The 18523-nt window shown below is 38.7% G+C and overlaps 1 protein-coding gene across 2 annotated transcripts in view; it reads right to left on the bottom strand.

The window, feature by feature from the left end:
• Window positions 1-963: 963 nt before the first annotated feature.
• The window catches only part of WNT7A (Wnt family member 7A), a 58190-nt gene continuing 40630 nt past the window's right edge, over window positions 964-18523 (bottom strand). Inside the window, exons 4-5 of one of the 2 annotated variants that reach the window (XM_060765995.2) lie at window positions 9612-9752; window positions 964-7209 (exon numbers count right to left, since the gene is read on the bottom strand). In XM_060765995.2, the coding sequence (XP_060621978.1) occupies window positions 6730-7209; window positions 9612-9752 (621 nt within the window). In that variant the 3' untranslated portion in view covers window positions 964-6729. The remainder of the gene's footprint in view (window positions 7210-9611; window positions 9753-18523) is intronic. The other variant, XM_060765996.2, reaches the window with a different exon arrangement.

The raw sequence follows: 18523 nt of genomic DNA, 5'->3' as shown, positions 1-18523 counted from the left end.
AAAAAGCATTTTTCTATCAAGTACTTGTCAGGTACCTTTTCCTAGTTTGTCTTTGAAAAAGAATATCAACGGTACAATAACGCGCCATATTGTTTATTTTGTGTGTGGTAGCAGTGGTGGTGAATCCCTATGGTACTGCATTTCCCTTTGGTACTGAATTCCTAGATATATTCACAAATGAATCCTGGGCAAATGTTTTTAGAATTGCAGCATTAATGTGTACTTTGTTGATCTTGATTAAGGAACTGTAAAGTATGTTTAAAGAATGTGTAGACCTTCTGACATTGTGGAACTACAACTCCTCTCAATTCTTACCATTCATACTCCCATAACTGATGCTGGGAATTGTAATCTTGAAAGGTCACTTATTTATCATTTTGTGCTCAGAGACATGAGGACTAAGCGGGAGCAAAAGAAGAGTCAACAAAACCATAGCCAGTACCTCTTCTTCCTGATTATTCTTCATCCCATTCAGAATTCCTCATTCAGGGATTGGATTGGCCTTCATAAGAAATGTAGTGCATTCTCCTTACTGCATAAATTAAAAGGAGTACTTATTGTAAACCAGTTGAAATACAAAAAGCAAGCGAGGCAATAGTCAGATATAGGAGAGATGTAGGCACAGTTTAAGAGCATACTTTTCAAAGAGTTAATCAAATTCAAACATATTTTCAAAGTGGAAATTAATGCAAAATGTATGTAGCAACCTACTCAGTTTTCCTAATCCACTATGAATTTTCTCAAAATTTCTTTTGTTTGTATATCAATTTCTTTATTATTGCAAATAAATCTGTCTAAAATAGCAGATCTTTATGTGTTAGTGTGCTAGTTGTACCCTGTTTATCAGCAATATGTCAAGAAATAGGGCGGCTATTTTACAGGATGTTTTTGTTGACTAAAACATACAGCAAATATAACACTCAGAATTCTCTGAAGTCCATGAATAACAGCAAAACTCTTGAATGTGATGGATTCATTTTATCAAGTCCATGGCATACTTTACACAACAATCAATCCACAGTTAATCAATTGCCCATGTTATTAAACCTTATGTTGTCCACTGCTTAGTACATGTTTCACTAATAGCAATTCATGGAATATAGCATATGTTCAGTTTTTTTAAAAAAATAGATTATTAATTGCTATTAACACAGCAAGTATAGAAGTATGCGGCCTATATATTCCTCAAATTATCGTTTGTTCAAGAGCTATAAACCTGTCAATTCCCTGGATATTTAGTAATCCAGAATGTGGTCCTTCTCTGTGCTTCTGGGACCACACATTGGAAACTGAAGAGGATGTAGTAAATAATTTTATAACATGTGACACTATTGACCCAATCCACTCCGGTATCTTGGTACAGAAGAAATTGATTCCGTTCCATGTCTGCTACAGTATTTAAGCCACATCTTCCAATGATAAGGAAATCTTCTCTCTCTTAAAAACGTTTAACCTGATGTGTTAAAATTCCCTTGGATTTTGATTTGCTGTTGGCTGTCTTTCTTTGGTCAACTTCCTTGATTCTTTCTTTGTCACAGAAAGTTCAACAGATATCCCTCAGTTGTGCAAAAAGCTCTGCCCCTTTGATGATGTTGCTGTTCTGTCTTTTCTAATTTATCTCCCTTGTCTTTAGATAGTTTTGAATGACTCTATGTCTCTTGACTCCTTTTGCACCATGGCAATCATGACATGAATCCCGTATTGATTAGGGTCTTCAGATCTCAAGTTCTGATCCTAGCCTTTCTTCCCCAGTCCACAGTCAAGGAGAGAGAATCTCAGAGTGAAAGAGAGGCCTAAAAAATGTTTTGGGAATGCATAAAGTTTGAAAGGATAAATTCCACAAATGAGACAGAATGATTTCATACCTTGTTTCTCCACTGTAGACATGCCATTGATTAATAGTTTTCAGAGAAGTGACCATATAATTCACTTCTAGCATAAAGGCGAAAAATCATGGGAAGGGAGGGGGGAAAGGAATGTGGCATCACTTTTAAGGCTAGCTGGATTTTATTTTAGCATGTACTTTTGTAATTATAAGCCCACTTCTTCATATGCAATGCAAAGTCTCATGTTATGTACATGTAGCAATAAGGACTCCTGTATTAATATGTATAGTGAGCCGTGAACCCATTATCTTTGTTCACACCTCTGCTAATGGACTTGGACTGGTTGATATAATTCAGTTCAGTTGTTTCTTTTTCTAGTCTTCTTTTGTAATTTCCTTGTTTAAGAACTGTGACTGGCAAATCTTGTATTGTATGGCCTGGAAAACTAAAGTTTCTAAAGTGAGGTTCCTGTCCATTTATCTTCTTGCACAAATGCTCACAACATGATACATATCATAGATGATAATACAGGGATAAGACTCTGCATACACATATATTAAGAGCTTAACATCTGAAAATATATTGTTATATATGAAAACTCATGGTAATATTTTAAAACGGTTCTATCACAGGTGCTGCCACTTTCCTTTTTTCTTCCCTTCCCTTCCTCCTATTTACACTGATGGAACTTACTTTGTGTCATTGGGATATCAATTATCACTAGTAATGTGCACGGTATTTGTTCTTTTGTTTCATTTTTTGTTTGTTCCTTTTATTTCATTCATTTTGCACAAAACAGTAATGCCCCCTATGTTATGGAAATAGGCCCAAAAGTGAAAGACTGCATGAACAGTTACCATCTATTCGGTCTTATTTTTGTCTCCTCTGCAGATTGAGAGGAAAACGTCTCAGAACCAGTGGTATCTTAAGCCCTGCCTTTAACCATAGGTCTTCTCTGCAGATTGAGAGGAAAACCTCTCAGAATCAGTGGTATCTTAAGCCTTGTCTTTAACTTCAGGTCTCCTCTGCAGATAGAGACAAAGAGAAAGAGGGAATGTGTTAAAGGAGATTTTATTTATAGAAATAAAATCATCCCTAAAAATTGGGGGGATGACCCAAATGTTATAAAACTTGGTGGACTAAGAGTGGTTGATATGCCCTCCATGTGTGGTGATTTTCACCCCTCTAGTCCTAAAACTGAGGGAAAGGGGAGCCTGAGAGGGCCGACCATGTTCGCTAATGGTCTAAAAAAAATTGTTCTTTCAGATCCTGAACAAAAAAGTCTCGTTCAGAAAGGCTACAGTTTTCAGGAGAGGTGCTTGAAAACAAAAATGGGGCTTTGCAAATAAAACAAGCTGAAATGGATAGCAATTCTATACAAATGCACCAGACTAGTTATCACATCTGAAGACTGAATTATTTCACATGTGTGGCTGGCAACATCTCAGTGCAGTTAAGATAGCAAAAGTTCTGAATGAGGAGTAACAAGTCAGCTAGGACAGGCTTCAACACCCTGCTTTTGCCTGATACATCTGGACAGGGAAAGATCCTGCCTCTCCTCTCCAGTTTTCTCTTCTCTTCTGATTTGAGTGCAAATCACTTTCAAAAACAGTACTCAGTTTGCAACAATAGAAGTCAAAGGGAGAAGAAGAGAGAGAAATTGGGACATTTAAAAACCAGCTGGAAAAAATGGGGCAACAGAAAATCACTTGGGACAGTCCCTTTCAAAACAAAGCATTTGGAGGATGTATGAAACATATAATGGAGTTCATCATATGATTACCTATTTATTGTTGATTTTATATAGATATTATCTATTGATTGAACTATCGCAACCTAACCCTTCTTATATCTTTGAGATGTATCATAACAGTTCACATCTCTATCACCAACTGTCAGGTCCTGACAGAAATCCAAACAGACAATCCAAGTTTTGAAATGCAGCATGTGGAACAACACTGTTCCTCCATTTCCCCACAAAAATACTCTTGAAAGCTAGGGACACAGTAGAGCAGGATTCAATGTGGCTTGAGAAGCTATTGTCAGAAAAGGACATTACCAGGACAGCTTTTTACATGCACAGATAAGTGTCTTAGAGTTGGGATTCAACAAGCTAAATCCAGTTCTTAGTCCCAAATAGAATAGCTATATGGAATCAATTGCTGGAGTCAGTACCTAGATAAACATCAATGATTCAGGAAGTGTCCTCTAGCTGGAACTCATTGTTGGATCTAGGGATACATCTACAGAAGTCATACCCTTTTGACCTCATGAGATGGGCTGATTTGCCCATTGTATGCCACTTCTTCTCCTCTTTCACCACTGAGACCTTCCCATGATGCACATCAACTTCCAGCCTCCATGATAAAAGAGAAGAGGATGTGGTGCACATTGCCATGGTGGCAACACGGGAGGCTTCCCATGTTGCTTTACGAACAATGGGATGGGGGTCAAGAGAAGGCTAAAGATCTTTTTAAACTGCAACTCCCAGATTCTATAGCATTGAGCCATATAAGTTAAAGTGATGTTAAACTGCATTAACTCTACAGGGTAGATTTAGAATCATAGAGTTGGAAGAGACTACATGGCCAATTTAGTCCAACCCCCTGCCATGCAGGAAAAGCACAATCAATTTATCCTAGGTGTCTGGATCACTGCAAGAGGGTACATGTACAAGACCAAAAAAGATTTCTTATTTTCCCACATAAAAATGTATGGACATTCATGTCTTCATCTAAATAAAAGAGTTCACACCCAAAGAGATAATATAGCTTAAGAGATTTCTTCAAGCAGCTGGTAAAGCAATGCAAATGTTGTCCATTGGATACAAGTTTCCTGCACTATTATGCATATAGTTGGAAACTTGGTTTCAGGGTGTGGCATAGCCTGGGCAGAAATTGTAATGGTAAATGTGGGGATCAAAACCTAACAATCCTGGCAGAATGATCACAGTGATTCCACAAAAGCAAACTATTTAATTGAACATAATTGCAGGATAAATTCGTAGGGATAAGAAAGGAAATGCCAAAGTGTAGAAACTGAATGGTACAAAAGAAGGAAGGAAAAATGGATTATTGAAAGCTTGTCTAAATATGAGTTGATCTTTTCAGCTAAAGAGTTTTTGGCAAGGGAAAGAGGAAAGCAAATGACAAAAACTAGTTGGACAAAACCCATAAGCATTGTGTCTTATCTATGAGAATCAAACTCTGCATGTCATGCTAGTTTTTACAGTCATAGTCTACAGTCTTGCAGTGATAAAATCAAATTTGACAGTAGCACAATATAGAGGTTTAACTGACAGCACACACAGCACATTTGCTAGTCATAATGCCACAGTTTAATGACTGACGCATATGGGAAGCTAATTCAGATTTTTTTCTGAATGGGATAAAGGAGCATCCAGTTAATTCCAACCATGAATTCAAGCCATGTGACAAAACTGATGCTGCATACCCTGTTCTTGTTCTGCATATTCTGCAAATTGAACTGCAGGGGGAAAAAGTCACTTTGTACATACATCCGGGGAGAAAATTCACTCTGTATTTTGTACATCCACCAGTAACTTGCTACTTTCATTTCAACAAAGCAATCAGCCTTTTCCTGTTAAATAGCCTAAGAATTACAAACCATGTGCCTCTTTTGAGAAAAAGTACAAGTTATAGAATTATACAAGCAGTTATAGTATAAATAAAATATTCATATAAAAATAGTCTCTTAGAAAATATATTCTTTTATCCTATGGTTCATTTTTCCAAAGAGGGAAACTTGTCTGGAGTTTTGCATTTATATGTCATGATGCATTATTCCCAGCTGGATTTCTCTAATATTCCTTTTATTTATTTATTTTAAAAAGAGGTGGAGATTATGTACTGATAACTATGCAGAGATGAATATCAGTTTGAGATTCCAGACAACTAGCAGCAAAGAGCCAAAAAAATATATAAAAAGATGCCTGCTTTTGTACTTAACGTCTATTACTGCAGAAAAATATCCTGCAATTATAACTAGTAGAAATATCTGAGTAAACGACAATATATACAACTAATGGGTTTCTTTACCCTTTCCACAGTTTCCATATCTACAAAATTATTCCACAAAAAGCAGGTATACCTTTACTTGCAGAGTGGTTTCCAAAAATGTTGGTAGAGTTGTTTTTTTATTAAATAAATTAATATTAGCTTTATCTGGATAAATTGTTAAATATTGCTATTATTATTATGCCCAGATAACCCAAATCCCTGTGCTAAAATCTGCAGCACGACAAAAAGGCAAATAAACCAGTGTTTATATGGAAAACACAACAATTCTACTCACAGTAGCACACTGACTGAGGGGAAAATGGAAAGACAAGAAACAACCAGCAAAAGTGTAGGAATCCCTAAATCTGCATAATCCACACTCTTTAAATTGAAATTCACACTGGCCATTGTCACCCTTTCCTGTGCAAAGATTGTGTTAAAGTATTGTTTGTTTTCCCCCAGCCCTCTTGTTATGCACGATGGCCTGTGTATTTCAGTCTCTTTCATCCAGTGCCAAAGACCCCATTGACCAATGTCTTGATGTGTACTCCCCTCCTCCAGTCACATAAGGAAGTCAATAAATTATGTTTTGAAAGCCGAAATTATTTGAGAACATTTCCCCCATTTATATTTTGAATGAGATGATGTTTCCTTTTTTTCCTTGAGGAGTCTGCTGTAAGTTTTGGACCATTCCTCTAAGTCTTTGATGGATATCCACAAAAATGATGAAAGGTTAGAGGGACAGATGGGGTCCATTTGCTGGCTTTTCTTTTGGGAAGAAGTGTGGATCTTTACTACAGTCTTGTGTAAGTACAATGAGGTTATGTGCAAAACAAAAATGTGTTTATTCCAGGGTTGTTGGCTCCCCCTCCCAAGCCACACTTTCATTTACAGGTGTACACTTCTGTTCGTTCACTGCATGTATTACACTTAACATAACAGCACCAGTGAAATTTACAGTTGCACTGCCACACTCGTGAATATTGGTGAGTATTATAACCTCGTCCACAACACATTAGGTCACAGCCATTGGTCTGTTGGGCTGTTTTGTTGCACATTCGACCCTGTGTTCCAACACTGCCAGTCACAGGATCCTCTTCACAGTAGTTAGGCGATTTCTCTATATACACTAAATCTGTATCCATAGGTTTACGGTAGGAGAGTGGCTTCTTTATCTTCAGAAATGTTGGGCGCTTATTACGACTCGCCCTCACTGGTTCCACTTGAACAGCTTCATTATATTTGTCCTTAAGGATATAGCCCAGCTCCCTAAATTTTGGAAGAGTTGTCCAGCAGGTTTTAGTGGTACAAGATCCTGACACGCCATGGCACTTGCATTCCAACTTCATGTTGTCTTCAAGAATCTACAGGGAAAGGAAGAGAGGATTTTACATGTAAAGCAAGAGATGAAGCAGAAATAATAGGAACACTTTTAAGAATTTACCATTCTTAATCATCATCATCATCATCATCATCATCATCTGGCCGCCTATATTGCAGTCACAGGTTGTAACCCAGAGTCACCCATCTGAAACTGTTCTATATTCACTAATACTATGCATTTGCAGCTTTGGCAGTATTGTATTGTAAAGGCCACCCGAAAAACCTACTTTACTAGCCATAACCAAACATTGGAGATCTGTTCTGCTATTGCTTGACATTTCCAGCCCATTCCTATAAGCAATCTATGGCATGATGAGGAATTATGCTTTTGATTGTTACATCCTTGCTTACTGGGAGAAGAGGATTGGAAATGTTACCTTGCTGTACCAAAAACAGCAGCAGAACAGACCTCAGTCGCAACTTCTGACTGTTAATGTAGATTTAGGGTCTCAGACCTGGAGTTGGGCATGTACACAGTAGAATTAATGCAGTTGGACACAACTATAACTACCATGGCTTAATGCATTGGAATCCTGGGGCACCATCACTCCTTAGCAGAGAAGGCTAAAGCCCCTATAAAATAGCAACTCTCATGATTCCATCACATTGAGCCATGGCAGTTAAAGAAGTGACAAACTACATTAATTCTAGAGCACAGATGCACCCTTAGCTATATAGTAATGATGAACTAGGCAATATAGGTTCGTAGCCGTTGTCATAATGAGTTTCACAGTCAACCAGGTGTTACTGACGAGAATTTTGGTTCATCAGTGGATCTATCCAAAAATCTAGGAATCAATGAAATATGATTGGATAGTGTAACACATTCTTATTCTTAATTCCTGTATCATTTTATTTATATCTCACCTTGTCCCAAAAACTAATATTCATGGTGACTTACAAAAATTAACACAAATAGAAAGAAAAACACAGACATAAAGGGAAAAAACATACAAAAAAGTAATTGTAAAAATATGAATTTAATGATCAATGGCATGAAAACATCTTAATCTAATCTGTTAAAACAGTGAAAGATAAACACCAGAGACACTATTTTTTTAAAAAAAAAAAAACACTTTCCCAAACTCTGTCAGAATATCCAAGTTTCCACTTGCCGGAAAAAGGATAGCAAGTGGAAGGAGACAATCTCACCTCTCTAGGAAAGGAGTTCTAAGGCCTGGGAATGGCTACTAAGAAGACCCTCTCTCCAGACATGCCTGTGAAAGATGGTAGACCTGGGAGAAAGGCCTCCCTCAAAGAGAACAGTTCTGGAAGGCTCAGGGCGCTTCCAAACATGTGGAAAACCCGAGCAGAAATGGGTTAAAATAACCCACTTCCACTCAGTTTAGTATCCCCACCAACCCACACCCCGGGCTTTCCCTTGGGGTGTGGCTACATGGCATTCTGATTCAAATATAAGTTGACTACCCAGCTCCCCTCTCCACCCTCTCCCCCCCCCCCCCCCCAATTCCCTACATGCCATTTCCTCCATTAGGAGGACACTTTGGAGAGGCTCTGTGGCTGCCAGGCTATCTCTTGCAATTTTTATGGGTGAAATTGTGGGCTAGAGGGAAGAGGGTGGGCATTCTCTTGCACCTTTGGGCTCTAGAAGCCCAAAAATCTGAGATGGCTGTGAAGATTGACCCCCAAGATCGCATGACATGGTCCCGAGAGTCAATCCACACAGGGCTAACAGCTTAACCTTAGCTTAAGGTCTGAATCTTACCAGGTGTTTAATGAATGCAGAGTAAACTGGTAAAACCCAGTTTACCTCACATTAATTTGCTTTTAATGGATGCATCGTTTGGAAGCCTCCGGTAAAAGCGAGAAAGGTCTCACATTAAAGGCCTGTCTGGAAAGGCTGTCAGCTTTTCAGATAACCTGGCTCCAAGCTGTAAATGCCTTTATATGTGATAACCAGCACTTTGAAATAATCTGGTAGTCAGCCAGAAAATAGAATCTAGGATGATATAAATTAGCCTGAGAAGTAAATGCCAGCCTTATCCAGCAGTTTTGTACTCTAGCTAGCCTTGTGGCTTTATTCAAAGCAGTCTACATTTTGAGAGCCTCCAAGCTCCAGTTCAGAATATGGACAGACAGTAAGCAAGAAGGGAATAAACAGCTTCATTGGAAAGAGCTGAGTAAGCTATTGCAATGGATCAACAGCTGAAAGGATTTGTGACTTGTGTTGAGCTTGCAGTTCTCTATGATGTATCTGGGATGCCAGTTGGAACTAGCTCTGAGTCCTGTCTTGTCTACATCAGGGCAGAACCTATTGGGGGGGGGGGGTCATGTTGGTCAATTATTCTGACTTTCATGTGGGCAAATTGTAGATTACTAGATGCTTGTTTTGTATCTAGGATTTCCAGTTAAAGGATCCCACCTGAGCAATGAAGTCTTTGCTGAAATCCTGGAGATCTATGACCATTGACATTGCTTCAGAATACATTCTTCCATATCCCAGTACACTTCTTCCTCTTTTTGTCTGCTCCTTGACAAAACATTCCTCTTTTCTTATGTCTTTCTAATATGAAGAAGTTTAGAAGGAAAATAACTAATAATATTTCTGCCTTCCGGGCATGCTGTCTTCGGATTTCACAATGGGAAAACTTATCACTCTAGACTTCTGAAAAGTTGCCTTTTCTCCTTCTCGGTATAATTTTTAACAGTTGAGTACTATTTTCCAGTGTTTTTTAAAAATAATTATGTGACCAAGAATGTAATGACTTTTTAAGACTACAGTGCTGACCGGAGGATTACTGGAGTAGTAGTCCCAAAAAGTAACATTTTCAAAACAACCAACAATCAGACAGGGAGGACATTTGGAGTGGGCAGAAGTCTGCTTCTAATTTTGAAAAAAAAGAGACCATACATATAAAGTTTATATTGTTTAAGTTTTCTATTATAAATATTTTAAGAGGCCTCCAGAGGAGGCAATGAGCCACATTTTGATTGGCTCCAGGACCAGATTTGACCACCCATATGCTAGTTTGGAATATACTGGTGACAACAGCACCATCATAGACATATTTACATGAAGGTATGTTGTCCTGTCCCCAACAGGGATTAGTTTCACAGATGTATGGGTTTAGGACTACAAACTGACTAAGCTGGAATATCAAACTATATTTTGATCCAAATGCACAGCCAGCACAGTACAGTTCCTGCCTGCCGGGTCCCATCCGAGCCTGAATGACCTGACTCCTTTGCCACAGGTATAATAGTCCCAAAGTTCAAAGCATACCAGCATATAACAATCACAGTGAAATGTGGCATTCCCCATCCTCACTGTGCACATAGCAACATCAAAACTGGGACTGGAAAAGAAATGGTCTCTAATATTCAAAATGATGATAAAATGCTGTCTTTTATCCATGCCTATATACATATATTGTTTGTATGACATTTCATGGGCTTTGTCTTACTCACTTCATCACACAGGATCACCTCCTCCCTTTTCTAGCTGAATCATTGGAAGGATACCAATACACTTTTTAAAATAGGCATCCTTTTTGAAGCACCACTTTCAACTGGAGCATTTCTCTTAAACCCCTACACTAAAGGAGACATGCATACTTTTTAAATCACTTCTTTCAATGGGAGCCACACTATCTTTAAACTACTAATGGAAACAGAAGGAGCATTAGCAGGCCATCCACATGACACAGTTAAACATCACAAAGTAATCGGACAAATCTACCACTTCCCATCACAAGGAAAAATACCCATTTTAAGTGTTTCTATGCACAGGGAGAGGAGTGGAGTCAGTTTATTTATTTATTATTTATTTCACAGTTTTGTATACCGAGCTTCTCAACCTCGTTGAGGGACTCAGCCCGGTTTACAGCCATAAAAACATATACATTCATTAAAATATCATATATCACAATTACAAAAACTTTAAAATAACACTATGTCTAAAACTACTGTGGTCAGTCGTCCTATTAAGATGGATCTACATCAACTTCCATCCAGGGTCCTATGGTGTTCTCTCATTCCTCGAAGGCCTGACTCCACAGCCACGTCTTCACCCGTTTCCTAAATGTTAGGATGGATGGGGCGGTTCTGGCCTCCAGAGGGAGAGAGTTCCAGAGTCGCGGGGCCACCACCGAGAAGGCCCTGTCCCTCGTCCCCACCAGGCGCGCTTGCGAGGCCGGTGGGACCGAGAGCAGGGCCTCTCCAGATGATCTTAGTAATCTTGATGGTTTGTAGGGGAGAATATGAGTTTCTGTCAATCTTTGAAATCCTCCTGTTTCTAAACACTGTGGAAATGAAGCCCCACAACCAACCTCTGGAAGTAGAAGCGGTTCTGCATCATTTGATGGGTTTCTGTCTTTGAAGTGTGTAGAAACAGGTAGAAACAGAGGAAAACTTCCATATGATGAGGTTCTTTGTCTCTGCATACTACCATGCATAGAAGATCTGAGTTATACCACACTCCACATCTTTACTAATTTTTTGAATGAATGAAAATCATGACTACAGATCGAGATCTTGCAATAATTAAAGGGTTTTCACAACTGGTTCAGTCAATAATCACAATAATGACTGCAATCAAAAAATCAGAAGAAGCCATTATTTTTATCCTAGCTTTTGTGAAGACAGACTGCACACATAGGGATAACTCTCCAGGACCTTTCTTTCATATTTTAAAAAATATCCAAGAAAAGTGTGAAAATATATTACTGTCATGTTCTAATTGGCAAAGCCCAAGCAAGTGTCACTGATCTACAACATGCCAAATATCAATGTGTGACTATGCTTAATATGTTTTTAGCTATACGTGGTTTTGTCTCTTCTATAATAAGCTGCTTTAAGTTCCATACTTGGAGAGAAGGAAACAGATATAAAGAAAAGGATGGATGGATAAATAGGAAGGACAGTTTACAGACAATGGCTATGTATTTGTGTGATGTGTGATGTTATTTTATATGATATGTTTAATAATGTTTAATGTTTTATCAGGAGAGGGTCAATGTTTATGTTTTATACTGTTTTCCATCGATGGCATTGAATTGTTGTCAAAACTGTGAACCGCCCTGAGTCCCCTTCGGGGAAGGGATGTAGAAGAGCATGAAAACCTGAGAGGAACAATTAGTAAAATTTATAAGATACTAATTGAAATGAAGGAGGAAAAAACAAAAAAATAACATCCTCAAGGAGGTCTGGGAAGAAGACTTAGGGATTAAAATAAGTGAAAAAGAGTGGCAACAATTATGGGGACAAAGACATTTTAAAAACTTATCAATAAGGGTTAAAGAAAATTATTACAAGTTAGTATGGAAGTGGTATTTGACACCAGTAAGAATAGCATATATGAATAAAGATAAATCAAAAAATTGTTGGAGAGGGTGTAATGAACCAGGAACATATATACATATGTGTGGCAATGTAAATATGTAAATAATTTTTGGGAGAAAGTATTTAGAGAAATAGAAGATATAATGAATATGAAAATTGATAAAAGTCCTAGTATAGCCTTATTATCAATATATAATAATAAGCAATTGGAAAAGGAAGATAAAGAAGCGATAACAAATTTATTAACAATAGCAAGACTGCTTATAGCAAGGAATTGGAAAAAAAATGAATATACAAATAGAGGAGTGGTATAAGGAAGCATGGAAATTAGCAATAAATGATAAATTGACATGTATATTAAGGGTTAAAAAAGGTACTTGGAAACAAAGCAACTTTGATGCTGTATGGGGAAAATTTGTTGTGCATGGTTTAAAAAATAAGGAAGGGAAGTTACCGTCACAAGAAGAAAGGAGATTTTGGACAGATGATATGTAAAAACTGGGGCTTGAGACGGGGGGAGGTGAGCACAGTGGTGGGGGAATAAATGGGGGGAAAATGTCTAAGCAAAATAAGAAAATAAAATGTTAAAGAATGGTTGAACAATATGTAACAGCAATAACAAATGTATAACAAATGTAGTAATGGTGATACATTAATAAAAATTATTTCCAAAAAAAAACTGTGAACCGCCCTGAGTCCCCTTCGGGGTTAAAAAGGGTGTTATATAAATACCGCAAATAAATAAATAATAAATAAGTCGTGCCAACCAGAACTTGGACTATTTTTAACTGAGTTAGTGATCATGTTAGTGAGGGAATTCAGGAAGCTACAATCCCAACAAGTAACTTATTCAAAGTCTGAGCCACAAACATAGCCATTGCATAACACGGTAGAATACTTGGGTGAGGATTTCCACTGTTCTCCAAAAGGAAGCTGAGAAGAGAAAAGCCAAGGAAAGAATGATAATTCCATGCTTATCTATACTAACTCACAATATCCGGTCTATACAGGCTACATGCTCTGATGTGGCACTTGAATCCCTCTATTTTTATGTAGGCTTGCATCTTACCTGTTTATGGTTGCCAAATTGAGAAAGAGCTACAACCTGTACTTCCCTTGGGCTATGTAACTTTTCCAAGTGCCAAAGTCAATTCTAATGCCAACATGTAACACTCTGCCACTCATTCGTAACAATATAAAGTCTGAGAGACTCTGATTTTCTGTGTTACGTGAAACATCTGCATCTGACACCACTACCACCACCACCACCTCTTTTCAGAAGGAGGCACTAGCCTTCCACCCATTTTATTATTCTGAATAAAACCTTTTTTTAAAATGGCAGGGAATCATTATTCTCAGGAAAAATGGTTGACCAAACTGTGGAGTGAATTTTTCATCTGGAAGAACTCCTTGTTTAAGGCAAGCTATAATTGCCATATTTTGTCAGCATAGATGGTAGGGATAGAGAACAAGTCTGACAGCAAGTTGATCATCACAACAGTTGCTATTCTGGCTAAGGCTGATTAAACTTGTAGTTCAAGAACTTTTGGAGGGCTATACATTCCCTAGCACTATTCAATAGTTTTTCCCTAAAATCTGAATTGCCACAGTGTAGAAGCATGCTGGTTTCTAATCATGGTGTTTAGATTGAAGCCTTTTGACCTGGCCCATTTATGGCACTATTTTTCTACTGTAAAAGCATGTCATGGAATCCTGGAACTTGCAGTTTAGGGAAGCACATTTAGAATTCTCAGCAAGAGAGCTCCAATTGTGCCTCTGACCAAACTACAAACCTCAGGATCCCATAAGATGCTGCAATGGGAGTTGAAGTGGAATCATAATGCTGTAATGGTATCATGTGAAAGAGCCTCAAGCCATTGTTCAATGGTTCAGAAGAAATGACATGTGACAGCTTGGTGCAATCTAGGAAGGAGGAAGGTGGGGAAGGAAAAGAGGAATATATGTATTAAGAGGGTAGAAATGGGATGGGATATCAGGAGCATACGAAGCACTGGGACTGTGGCGCAGCTGGCTGGGAGTCAGCTGCATTAAGATCACTACTGACCAAAAGGTCATGAGTTCGAAGCCAGCCCAGGTCAGAGTTTCACAAATGGACGGTGAAGCAACAGCTCTCCTAGTGGCCAGAATACCCTCATGAAAAAGCTGGAATGTAAAATAGCCTCTGTTTGTCTGTGTGTGTGTGTATGTGTGTGTATATGCTTGTGTGTGTGTGTGTTGTGTGTCTATGGCATTGAATGTTTGCCATGTGTATGTACATTATGATCTGCCCTGAGTCCCTTGCGGGGTGAGAAGGGCGGAATATAAATACTGTAAATAAATAAATAAAGCTATAGTTTGTTGGGGGCTCATTAACATACCAGCAAACTATACTGTGGCATTGGTCTTGACATCCCATTGGCTATTAAGAATATTGTAGACACATTAGTGTCAAGGAAAACCAGACTGTATATCTCAACACTCAAAAACAGGGTAATTCCAGACAAGAGACGATCAGGGCCAGTTAATCACCTCCCAACAAAGGTTTTCCCGGGCAGTAAGAAGCCAGACTTTCAAACCGCTAGACCATTAAATGTTAATCAAGGTGGTCAATTGCAACATTCACAACTAGCTCAAACAGACAAGAGTTCTTTCTCCCACCCTAGACATTCCACAGATATATAAACCCAATTTTCCTAGTTTCCAACAGACCTCACAACGTCTGAGGATGCCTGCCATAGATGCAGGTGAAACATCAGGAGAGAATGCTTTGGGGAAATGGCCATACAGCCCGGAAAACTCACAGCAACCCAGTGATTCTAACCATGACAGCCTTCAACAATACATTGAACCCTGTAAATCAGTTCAAGATGCACTACTTTTTAAAAATTCCATTTTAAAATAAAGTTTGAAGAAGATTTGTTCAAGTCATTTTAATCTATCCAAACAACCTTATACAAATGTTTAATGCACAGCAATTCTATCCACTTCTGATCACCATTCAACACATGCTGTTCTATAAAATAAACAGCTTTTCATATGCTTATGAACTCCTTGTTTTCTTTACTTTCAGTGACATTCTACAGTATTACACATCCCCTATTACACATCCCCTAAGGAAAAAATGTTTTCAAAATATTTTTAGGAGCTGTCATTTCTTACAGCAAGTACCAACAAAACATTAACTTATATCAGGTTGCTGTTAACTTGTTAAGTTAAATTGGGATTCTTATCATCAACACATATTGCAGACATATTGGCTTGGATCCAGAGTTCCAGTGAGTGGAATTCAACTCATAGGACATTCCAGAGGGAAATGGAGGTGAGATGTAATTTCTACCTTAAAGCAACTTAAAGCAACTTCTTCTTAAAGCAACTCTCTGAAAATGCATCCCCAAGAGCTGAGGTGATCTTTGAAAAGAATATGGGACATAGCATAGGATTCTTTATGGTTGAAAGAAATGAAAATAGCCCAAAATACTTCTTATTTCCCTTCCTTTCTTCCCACTGGGCCCATTCCTCTCCCAATAAAAAAATCAGTTCTTCCACTTGTAGAAGTGACTCCATTTTTATCCCTCCACCCCACCCTCAAATGATTTCTAAGTGAGAGTATTGATATCTCTCTGTCCCAGAAATAGTCAGAACGTCTGTTTTCTAGGTTTTTGTAGGGAAGTAATACATATGTCGTTGTTGTATGTCTTTGAGTCAGACTCTGATTCATGCTGATTCTATCTTGGTAAGATTCATAACATCATCAGATGGACAAAACTGCCTGTCCTGCAACACTTGGGCTTCACTTGAAGCACGGAGCTCACAGGTTTCCATCATGCAACATTGATCTACTTCCAACAGGGCTCCATGCCTCAAGTGAAGTTGAAGTGTTGTTGTTGTAAGAGGCAGCACCAGAAAAATGGAAGGCTTCCCATGTTACATAGGAAACTACGAGGGAAGCCGGATGGTAATGCTTCCATGGCTGCCCAGGGCTTTGAACCCAAGTCTCTCAGAGTCCTGCCCCAATGATCAAATCACTCACACAATACTGTCTCCCAAAATATAATGTAACATGTAACATGACTAGACCACCACTGTAAGAGTGGCCATCCAACAGCGCTGAACAATGGCAGGACTGCTGAGGTTAGGGTGGTCATTCAGCTGGGCCCAAAGTCCACTCCACTCCTTACCCAACCTGGGACTGATGCAGATTACCATGCTCCACATCGACCCCAGGGTTTCTTGTCCATGTAGATGTATCCTCAGAGTCTGCCATTTGGCCTTGGTCTCTTCAGTAAGAACAGTGGCTGTATGGGAGACTCTGGAATAAACCTCTGGCAGTTCTCCCCACACAAATGTGCTTCTTCATTGGACAGTGGCCAAAAACCTGAAGGCTTTCAAGCAAAGATCAGCAATGTTAATCAAACAACAGCCAAGCCAGAAAGCATTTTAAATGGCACAATTAACACCTGAGCTTCAAGGCCTAGATGGCTTTGCTGCTGATACCATAATAGGACTTGATTCCTGGGGTATCAGAGCAGCCTCAGTCAGTTTTTAATTATTCAACAGGAGGATGTTCTTCTAGACTTCCTGGAGTCTATGGCAATTTTCAAAAATTTCAGACACGTGAGGGCATTTAAAGTTTTTGTTTGTTTTCTTTTTCTCTTTCTGGCATAACTTGCAGTAGCTACACGCTGTAGCACATATTTTTGGTTTCCAACTTGTACATCAGATTTTCTCTGTTCTAAGTTTCCTGACTTCAAGGCTATACTGGGGCTTACTCATGTACAAAATGAATTTTCCCCCTTGCTGCACCATCTCCACATATATATTCCAGAATAGTGACTGCACAGTATTAACATTTATTTTTTGCCCATTCACTTCCAAGGATTCCAAGAATGAATTATTTCCAAGTATTAAAATTGCAGACCCCCACCTCACCTGCAATCAATTTGCATGACTCTAAAAAGAAAAGTGAGAGGGAAAAATATTCATAGTCTCATTTCTGGAGGAGGTAACTTGTATGTACAAGGTTTGTAAAAAAAACAATCAATGTGAAGGCCATGGTAACAGATCTACTTAACAATTTTTATTATTAATCCAGGAGCAAAATTTAAAAATGCAGGAGGAACCATGGCAAGAGCCCTTTGGGGATCCTTCGAAAGGCTAACCATGTACATTACTTTTTGGTTTACCTTCAGCCAACTTGTATTCTTTTCACTGACTTGTTCTGCTGCTTCTTAGAAGAGTGGTACAACTGAGTTGCAAACAAGCCCTGGGCACATAATATTGTATCAGGAATAAGGAATCTCTTTCAGCCTGGCAGTCAAATTCAATGTCAGGAAAGTTCTCAGAAGCTGTACCATAATGCCTTAGAGGTGTCACTGCCAGTAACCAAGCCATGGAATATGCATTTCAGTCTTTTGTAGTATGTCTCAGTTGTTTCCAATTCATGGCATCCCTAAGGCATGATTTGTTCTGAAGGTGGTTGCACTGCCTTCCTCTGAGGCTGAGAGAGTGTGACTTGCTCATAGTCACCCAATGGTTTTCCATGGATCAGTGAGGATTCATATCCTACACTCCTGGTATCCTAGTCCTCACTGTACCACACTGGCTCAACTCACTCTGTATGGGAATAGGTAAGCCATCAAATAATGGTGTCATAGAGAGAGTGTGTGCTGCTTTGGGAACTCCAGATGGCTGGGTTGGGACAACTGAAGCTCCCTTAGGTAATTTATAGATTTATAATAGATTTATAAATGAAATATGGATTTGTAATCTGCTTTATAAAACAAGTTGAGACCAAACAGGTCCAAACTAGATACTAGAAATTCTTCCTACAAGTATGGTAGGTAGATATCGGGGAACAGGGTTGCCAAAGTTAAAGCTAGAGAGGGCTGTTGTGCATTTAATAGCTGTGTAGAAAAGGGAATTTCAGCAGGTGTTGCTTGTTCACTGGTTGCATGACAAGCACCGTCTTCTGAAATTCCCTCACCTAAACAAACA

Source organism: Anolis sagrei, chromosome 2 (genome assembly GCF_037176765.1).
Source record: "Anolis sagrei isolate rAnoSag1 chromosome 2, rAnoSag1.mat, whole genome shotgun sequence".
Taxonomy (NCBI): Eukaryota; Metazoa; Chordata; class Lepidosauria; order Squamata; family Dactyloidae; genus Anolis; species Anolis sagrei.
The sequence above is the reverse complement of the archived record's forward strand: the minus strand, read 5'-3'. Positions and strand labels throughout refer to the sequence as shown.